Below are 10022 nucleotides of genomic sequence, written 5' to 3' on the forward strand. Positions count from 1 at the left end.
TGGGGAGCAACACTTATGTAGATTTGGTTATCTTAGAAATGGATGATTTTGATGTAATTCTGGGTATGACTTGGCTTTCTCCGCAATTTGCGATCTTGGATTGTAATGCTAAAACGGTGACGTTAGCCAAGCCTGGGACAGATCCGTTAGTGTGGGAGGGTGACTACACTTCCAATCCGGTCCGCATCGTCTCCTTTCTTCGTGCTAAGAAAATGATTAGTAAAGGGTGTTTATCTTTCTTGGCACATCTCAAGGATGACACTACCCAAGTACCTTCCATTGAGTCGGTTTCAGTAGTTCGTGAGTTTCTGGATGTGTTCCCTGCAGATCTTCCTGGTATGCCACCGGATAGGGATATTGACTTCTGTATTGATCTTGAACCCGGTACTCGCCCCATTTCTATACCCCCTTATAGAATGGCTCCCGCGGAGTTAAGAGAGTTAAAAGCACAACTTCAAGAGTTATTGAACAAAGGCTTCATTAGACCAAGTGCATCTCCTTGGGGGGCTCCGGTTTTGTTTGTAAAGAAGAAGGATGGGAGTTTTCGAATGTGTATAGACTACAGACAACTAAACAAGGTAACCATAAAGAACAAGTATCCTCTTCCCCGCATTGATGATTTGTTCGATCAGTTACAAGGTGCTTGTGTCTTCTCTAAGATTGACTTGAGATCCGGTTATCATCAATTGAAAATACGGGCAACGGATGTGCCAAAGACTGCTTTTCGAACGAGGTATGGGCATTACGAATTTGTAGTGATGTCCTTTGGTCTTACGAATGCCCCTGCTGCGTTCATGAGCTTGATGAACGGGATTTTTAAGCCATATTTGGACCTCTTCGTGATCGTATTTATTGATGATATATTGGTATATTCAAAGAGCAAGAAGGAACATGAAGAGCATTTGAGAATGGTATTGGAAATGTTGAGGGAGAAAAAGCTTTATGCCAAGTTCTCTAAGTGTGAGTTTTGGCTAGATGCGGTGTCCTTCTTGGGGCACGTGGTTTCTAAGGATGGAGTGATGGTGGATCCTTCTAAGATTGAGACAGTGAAGAATTGGGTAAGACCCACTAATGTGTCAGAAATAAGGAGCTTTGTTGGGTTAGCTAGCTACTACCGCCGATTTGTCAAGGGATTCTCTTCTATTGCTTCCCAATTGACGAACTTGACTAAGCAGAATGTCCCATTTGTATGGTCGGATGAATGTGAGGAAAGCTTTCAGAAGCTCAAGACTTTGTTGACTACCGCACCTATCCTTACCTTGCCAGTAGAGGGTAAGAACTTCATTGTTTATTGTGATGCATCCTATTCTGGTTTGGGTGTAGTACTAATGCAAGAGAAGAGTGTGATTGCTTATGCTTCAAGACAATTAAAAGTGCATGAACGTAACTATCCCACTCATGATTTGGAATTGACCGCGGTAGTGTTTGCATTAAAACAATGGAGACACTATTTATATGGGGTTAAGTGTGAGATCTATACGGATCATGGTAGCCTTCAGTATGTCTTTACTCAGAAAGATTTGAACTTAAGACAGAGGAGATGTATGGAGTTACTAAAGGACTACGATATCACTATCTTGTATCATCCGGGGAAGGCGAATGTTGTAGCGGATGCTTTAAGTAGGAAGGCGGGAAGCATGGGAAGTCTAGCTCACTTGCAAGCTTCTAGACGCCCATTGGCTAGAGAGGTTCAGACTCTAGCTAATGACTTGATGAGATTAGAAGTAAATGAGAGGGGAGGATTGTTGGCTTCTGTGGAGGCAAGATCTTCCTTTCTTGACAAGATTAAGGGAAGACAGTCTGATGATGAGAAACTGCGCAGAATTCAAGATAAAGTATTGCGAGGAGAGGCTAAGGAAACACAAATCGATGAGGAAGGTGTTTTGAGAATCAAGGGAAGGGTATGTGTACCCCGCGTCGATGATTTGATCAATACTATTCTGACAGAGGCTCATAGTTCAAGGTATTCTATACATCCGGGTGCAACAAAGATGTATCGTGACCTAAAGCAACACTTTTGGTGGAGTAGAATGAAGCGGGATATTGTCAACTTTATTGCCAAGTGTCCGAACTGTCAACAAGTAAAGTGTGAACACCAAAGGCCCGGAGGAACACTTCAGAGAATGCCCATTCCGGAATGGAAGTGGGAAAGAATTGCAATGGATTTTGTGGTTGGTCTTCCGAAGACAATGGGTAGGTATGACTCCATTTGGGTGATTGTTGATAGGTTAACTAAATCTGCTCATTTCATTCCGGTCAAGGTGACTTACAATGCAGAAAAGTTAGCCAAACTTTACATCTCGGAAGTGGTGCGATTGCATGGGGTTCCACTATCCATCATATCAGATAGAGGTACGCAGTTTACTTCTAAGTTTTGGAAAACATTGCATGCAGTATTGGGTACTAGGTTGGACCTTAGTACTGCGTTCCATCCCCAGACCGATGGTCAGTCTGAGCGAACGATTCAAGTGTTGGAGGATATGCTTCGTGCGTGTGTGATAGAATTTGGTGGCCATTGGGATAGCTTCTTACCCTTAGCGGAGTTTTCATACAATAATAGCTATCACTCAAGCATTGATATGGCTCCATTTGAAGCATTGTATGGTAGGAGATGTAGGTCTCCCATTGGTTGGTCTGATGCGTTCGAGGTCAGACCTTGGGGTACTGATCTCTTGAGGGATTCGATGGAAAAAGTGAAGTCTATTCAAGAAAAGCTTCTAGCGGCGCAAAGTAGACAAAAAGAATATGCAGATCGAAAGGTTAGAGACTTAGAGTTCATGGAGGGTGAACAAGTCTTGTTGAAAGTTTCACCCATGAAATGGGTGATGCGGTTTGGTAAAAGGGGTAAACTAAGTCCAAGGTACATTGGACCATTTGAAGTACTTAAGCGAGTAGGGGAGGTGGCTTATGAGTTAGCCTTGCCTCCAGCGCTGTCCGGAGTACACCCGGTATTCCATGTGTCGATGTTGAAAAGATACCATGGGGATGGGAACTACATTATCCGTTGGGATTCAGTTTTTCTTGATGAGAACTTGTCTTATGAGGAGGAGCCTGTTGCTATTTTAGATAGAGAAGTTCGCAAGTTGAGGTCAAGAGAGATTGCATCCATCAAGGTGCAATGGAAGAATCGACCCGTTGAAGAAGCCACTTGGGAGAAGGAGGCGGATATGCGAGAAAGATACCCACATCTGTTTAAAGATTCAGGTACTCCTTTTCGCCCTTGTTTTCCTTCTTTTGATCGTTCGGGGACGAACGATGGGTAAATTGGTATCTATTGTAATGACCTGTTTAGTCATTTTGAGCAGCAGATTTTATTTTTGGAAAAACAGGCAGAGGCGACGGACCCCACGACGGACCGTCATGGGCACGACGGACCGTCGTAGGGTCTCGTTTCAAAACACTTAGAAAATCTGAAATTGGGTACTGAAAATCGACTCTCTGAACTTCGTGACGGAATGGCAGGACGGACCGTCACAGGTGTGACGGACCGTCACAGACTCTTCAGAGAAATTGAGTCTCTGAACTCTGTGACGGGCAGCAGGATGGACCGTCGCAGGCGCGACGGGCCGTCACAGACTGTGAAATCTCAGTCTGGGTCGGATTTCTTTACACGTTTTAAGGGACGTTTTGGACTATTCCTACTTTAATTATAAAGTTAAAGGGTTAATGTTAATAAGTCTAATTACTTGGGGGTTAAAAGAGGTAACCTTAAGTTAATTAGTGGGTTATTATTGTCATCTTTTATTCTTAATTATATACTAATTAGGGTAAAAGAAAGAGGGTTTGAATAAAGAAAATAGAAAGAACAAGAAGAGAGAGAGAGGGTCGATCGAGAAGGGGAAACACAAAGCTTTGAAGAAGATTTGCTTGCTTGATCACTAATCTTCGGTGGAGGTAGGTTATGGTTTTCATGCTTTCATAGTAAACTCTTAATAGAGAATGATATGTATTGATAGTATTGTAAACCCTGCTATGTGCTTAATTGTATGCATGCATGAACGTGATTATATAATTGTGATTATGTTAAGCATGATGAAGTTACTGAATCCCAAATCTTGATAAAAACCTAATCTCTTTTAATGATGATGCCTTGGTAAGGAAGAAGGCTTGATGAGTTGATAGAATGAGATTAGGGGATCGGGTGTCACGAACCGACACGTAGAATTAGGGGATCGGGTGTCACGAACCGACATGTAGAATTAGGGGATCGGGTGTCACGAACCGACACGTAGAATTAGGGGATCGGGTGTCACGAACCGACACGTAGATTTAGGGGATCGGGTGTCACGAACCGACACGTAGATTTAGGGGATCGGGTATCGCGAACCGACACGTAGATTTAGGGGATCGGGTGTCACGAACCGACACGTAGATTTAGGGGATCGGAGTGTCACGTACCGACACAAGAGGATTAATGGATATGAGGGAGCGGAGTGTCACGTACCAACACAAGAGAAATAAAGATAATGAATCTTGAAAGATGTTAATATACTCAATCTAATGAACATGATTCCCAAATGAGTATGGTGTTGAGGCTTGAGTCCTCATGTGTGAACTTGACGGAAATTGTTAATTATATAGTGCTTGTTGTTGCTACATGTTGAGTATTATAGTTGATTTTATGATATTACTTGGTATATATTGTTTTCTATTTTGAGTTGGCCGATGATATCTACTCAGTACCCGTGTTTTGTACTGACCCCTACTTTTATGTTTTCTTCTTGTTTATTTGTGGAGTGCAGCAAACGTGCCATCGTCTTCAACTCAACAGTAATTCAAGCCAGTCTTACTACATCGGATATTCAGGGTGAGCTAATGCTTCTAGCTTGGACTGGATCTTCTTCTTCAAGTCTTGATGCCTTGAACTTCCGGCATGGACTAGCTTCTTATGTATTTTTAGCTTTTAGAATACTCTTAGTTTAGTCATTTAATTGTAGATGTTCTTGTGATGATGACTTCCAGATTTTGGGGAATAATAGGTGTTGAATTTTTGAAGTTAATGAATTGGTCTTTATTTAATGAGTTTAAGTCTTCCGCATTACTTTCTGTTGATATTATATTGAAATGTTAAGGTTAGATTGGTTGGTTCGTTCACATAGGAGGGAAAGTGTGGGTGCCAGTCGCAACCCGGTTTGGGTCGTGACAGTATTATTTTATTTATTTATTTATTTTATTTCATTTTATGTTTATTATTTTTTATTATTATTTTTACCTTTTTTTCTACATTATTTTATTGTGTTTGATCTTTAAACTTGTTTAGATGTTTGCATTTTGTGTTAGTGGGTCAATTTGTTTGGGTGTTGATGGAATGGGTCAAATTTGGCCTATTTAGATTTCTTTTTTCAGATGGCCCATCAGCAATTATTCAAACAATGAATAAAAAAATGGGTCATTTACATGATATTTGGGCCTTTTATTTTCAGATGACCCATTAACTATTATTCAAACAATGTACAAAAGAAAGTATAAATTATAGGAACCACATATTATAAATACAAAATAACGTTTTATCCCTTTTAGTATTGAGTTTACCAAAAATCCCTTAAAAATGAAGTTTGCGGGATACATCTTGAGAAGCACGGGATACATTACTTGTGATACATCTGAATTGTCATCTATTGCGGTTATTTAGGAACATATAACGTAATTTTTGTTATTATTAACTGTAATCACATAATTAATGCTTGACAGCTTGCTTAACTGATTGATAAATTCAAATTTGAAATCAGAGTAGCTTCATAAATCGAAATTATTCCTGATAAAATTGATTTGCATTCTAAGAAATAAAAAAAAGGTTAGAAAAATGAATATCTCAATTCTGCTGCGACATTCTGGAATTTGGGTAAGAGATGTTAATTATGAAGGTTACAAGGTTGATGGAATTGTTGTTGGACATTCCATTTCATTTGTGAATCTGAAAGTGTTGATTTTATCAGAACTTGAGATTGACAATGTTACAAAGGATATTGAAATCCGATACATTGTTGAGGGAAGCTCATGTCCATTGAAAATCAAGAACGACATGGGTGTGAAACTTTATTTGGAAGTAAAAAAGAATGCTTCTGGAATCGGCATGTATCCCCTTTGTATTGATACAACTGATAAAATTATTGGGGAGATACGTAATTTTGATTGTTCATCAGGTGCATTCGTATGCGTAGAAGGTACCGAAAGAGATACTGAAGCTCTTGGTCTGGTCGAGTCGAGAATTTATGACATTGATTATATTCCAGAATTAATGCTATGAATTACATAACTGATTCCAATAGTACTGATGTGAAGAACGGGCAGTTGTATAAGGATAAAGGAACACTCATTGCTGTAATGAGTAAATATAAAATAAAGAATAACTTCAATTTTCGAGTGAAAAGATCGGATAAGAAAAGGTATTGGAATGCTTTCTCTCTAATTTGATTGCTTTTCTCTAGTACAAATCTATTTATATTGTGTCTGATACATAAGTGTAAGTAGTATATATTTCGTTGTGATATTTATAACACTATTTTTCTTATATGAATTAAACCAATAAAAAAATTTGAACAACTATGTGTTGGTTTGCTTCAGCGATCAATGTGGATGGACTTTAAAGTCTTCTTGCAGAAAAAAATCTAATGTATTCAAATTGAGATATTTGAATAGTGAACATACATGTCCGATGCGGGATAGGATACTAACAAAAGTACAAGAAACAATTGGATTTATTAGTGGTGTGAGTGCCCCTAAATTGGTAAATCATAAACGAATCCATACCCCTCGAGATGTATTTGAAGATATTAAAGAATTATATGGGGTTGAGATATCATACCAACAAACATGGCGTGCTAGAGAACATGCACTAGAAATGCTCAAGGATAAGCCATCAGAAGGATATAAGCAGATTCTGAGATACATATAGATGCTAAATAAAGGGTATCCGAATTCATATATAAGGATGCAAAAGACGGAAGATAATAAATTTATGTATCTGTTCATATCCTTAAGACCGTTGATAAGAGGGTTCGACTACTGCAGGCCTGTAGTTGTAGTGGACGCTGCACATCTTGGCGGAGCTTACAAGGGTACTTTTGTATCATCAAGCACACTCGATGGTGCAGGTATGACTATTTTTATACTGATGTAATGTAAAACTTGTTGTAAACATTGTGTATCATGAAGTTAAATGTGTTCTTCTTTGTAATTAGGTTGCATATTGCCATTGGCATATGGTGTTGTAGAGACTGAAAAATAACTGTTCATAGACATGGTTCTTCGAACAGTTCAAAAATGCATTTGGTGAGCATGAAAACATGTGTATTATATCAGATAGAAATGAAATTATCATAAATAGTGTAACCATTGTTTATCCAAATGTACCTCATTGTGCATGCATATGACATCTTTGGAAGAAAATATGTTCAAGCTTCAAAAGGAGTAAAAATACACTAAGTGATATATTTTACTCAATGGCAAAAGCATACAGAAAGGAAGATTTTTATAAATTAATGGCTAAGGTGGTGAAAGTTGATCATAGGATGAAAGATTACCTTAAAGATGCTGGTTATGAGAAGTGGTCAAGAGTTCATTCAATCATAAATAAAGGTAGAATGATGACTTCGAACATCCCTGAGTGCATCAATGAATGACTTGTCGATGCACGTACGTTAACTATAATAGACTTCTTGGAGGAAGCTAGACTTCTATTTGGTAGTTGGAACTATAAAAATAGAGAAATAGCGTCATATACAAAGGACACATTGGGCCGAAGATTTGAGGAGATATTGATTATAAACGCATCTAAAAGTTCAAAGATGAAGGTATTTGTCAATTTCCCTAAATTTCTATTTTATGTATCAGAAACAAACTGATTTTCAATGATAAATGTTGTTTTGAAAATGATATATAAATTGTATATTATGTAATATATCACTAACTTCTTATATATTTAGGTTGTTCCATCATCTGAATATATTTTCTCAGTTCATGAAGTCGGAATAAGATACATTGTATGCCTTGAGAGGAAAACTTGCACACATGGAAGGTTTCAACATGATGAGATACCTTGCGCACACGCAAATGCAGTTTTGAAGCACAAGAATGTGACAAATTTGCACCCATATTGCTCTGATTACTACAAGTCTTATGCATTAGAAAAGACGTATGAGGTTGCAATGGTTTCAATGCCATATAAGAAGGATTGGAACGTTCCAGCCTATGTTTTAGATGAAATTGTCAGGCCACCTAGGTATAGAAGGTTTGTTGGACGACCAAGAAAGCGAAGAAAGAAAAATGCGGATGAGAAAATAACGGTGAACAATAATTCTTATGGGCAATGTGGAAAAGAAAGACATAACAGAGAACTTGTACTTTCTTCCCGAAAGAGAATTGAAATAATGTTTTAAAGTAGGACATTAGTGTTCATGGTATTTATATCTATTTTTTTCTTTAGAATTTGGACTAAATAAAGTGTATTGGTTACACAACTTAATTTGATGTTCAAATATATTCCTTTGCTGGTAATTTTGTGCCAAACTTAAACTCCAAATTTGATAAATAAATCTATGCATATACTGTGAACAATATTTATTGTGTAAATGAATAAAACATTGATTCAATACCATAATGATGATTTAAGTAAATTCAAGTGTCCTAAAACTTGACTTGTTCAAGTGTTTATTATGTATTTCTTGTATACTACCTTATGAGTTATAATTTTGATATATTATATTCAACAGTGGTGCGGTTGAATATAATAGTAATTTGTGATTAGTTTGTTTATGTATATGATGTATCATATACATTCATATAATTCAAGTGCCTAATATATAACTGCAATTTGTATATGTATACATTAGAACTTATGTATCATAAACATCATTTTGTAAGTGAACGTTTAAAAATACTTAAACTCAAACATTAATGTATCATACACATTAGAACTTAAGTATCATATACGTCATTTTGTAAATTAACTTTCAAAAATACTTAAACTCAAACAATAATAATTGTGTGCCTTACGTTATAAAGCAATTACTGTGTCTAAAATAATACCTTGAAAACACATAATGTTAATAACTAACAAACTATTGTAATACAAATAAGCTTTTAGATAAACACAAAATATAATTGTCTTCAACACGAAACAACATAAAAACTTGTTCATGTTGTTCCTACTAATTACTAATCTATGTTAATGATATCATCTTCAGTTGGTGTTGTGAATTGACCCTTAGGCTTTGGTGGATTGTCATTCTCACTTATGTATCCACCATTGACCTTGTCGCTGTCGTATCTCCATAACAATGCTGCATATGTATTGCGTAGATAATTTGCAAGATGACCATCGGTATCAGGTGGTATAACAAGTTGGTCACTCAAAAACTCTGCAAATGTAGCTACGTACAACCCACAGTCCCTACAAAAAATACATAATATAAATTTGTAAAATAACTTATACATATATTGTAGACAAGAATTTAAATACTTACAGGCTATCGTCTTCTTGTTGCATGATACCTTCAGCGTATTCAATGTTGAAAGGAATATGTGACTCTAAAAGTACACTCGTTTGCTTGTCCTTGTATGCATCAAGAACTGACCAGTTTGTCCGCTCAGTGTTTTCAAAGAAATCACTGTCAATAAGGTAAGAAGGTAGCATCCTTGACAACTTTTTATCTCCTCGGAATATACACGTTTCCTTGTTCCCAAAGAACAGTCATACACGCATATCAACCTTTGATTCAATTCAACAACAACTAACACCCAATGAAAATTTCCATCATAATTAATTGGAATATAAACATCATCCACCAGATGCCATGGTAATCCAGCTGGTATTGAAAAACCTTTCATGACGTTTATTATTGACCTTTTATGTACTGATACAACTCTTGCACGATCAAGGTGTTCTTGGGTACTAATATCATGATCAGCCTCATTGTTATAATACCTATCATGGGTATTGTTGATATGTGCACTGAACAAATAATTGATTGTTGTGTATCTGTATTGATACATGCTTCGAAGTTTTGATTTTTTACGAAGGT

At 37.1% G+C, this 10022-nt stretch overlaps 1 protein-coding gene across 1 annotated transcript; it reads left to right on the forward strand.

Moving 5' to 3' along the window:
• Positions 1-7481: 7481 nt before the first annotated feature.
• On the forward strand, positions 7482-8378 carry LOC138348956 (uncharacterized). The gene is made up of 2 exons (XM_069298571.1): positions 7482-7556; positions 7926-8378. Exons 1-2 carry the CDS (start codon positions 7482-7484, stop codon positions 8376-8378), a joined length of 528 nt encoding a protein of 175 aa, XP_069154672.1.
• Positions 8379-10022: the final 1644 nt, after the last annotated feature.

Source organism: Solanum lycopersicum, chromosome 5 (genome assembly GCF_036512215.1).
Source record: "Solanum lycopersicum chromosome 5, SLM_r2.1".
NCBI classification, from domain to species: Eukaryota; Viridiplantae; Streptophyta; class Magnoliopsida; order Solanales; family Solanaceae; genus Solanum; species Solanum lycopersicum.

Bases quoted from the DNA above. Each gene is read 5' to 3' on its own strand.
- LOC138348956 (XM_069298571.1), top strand. From the start codon at position 7,482: ATGGCTAAGGTGGTGAAAGTTGATCATAGGATGAAAGATTACCTTAAA. The intron at 7,557-7,925 runs GTTCATTCAATC...TTATATATTTAG, and splicing joins GTTATGAGAAGTGGTCAAGA to GTTGTTCCATCATCTGAATA.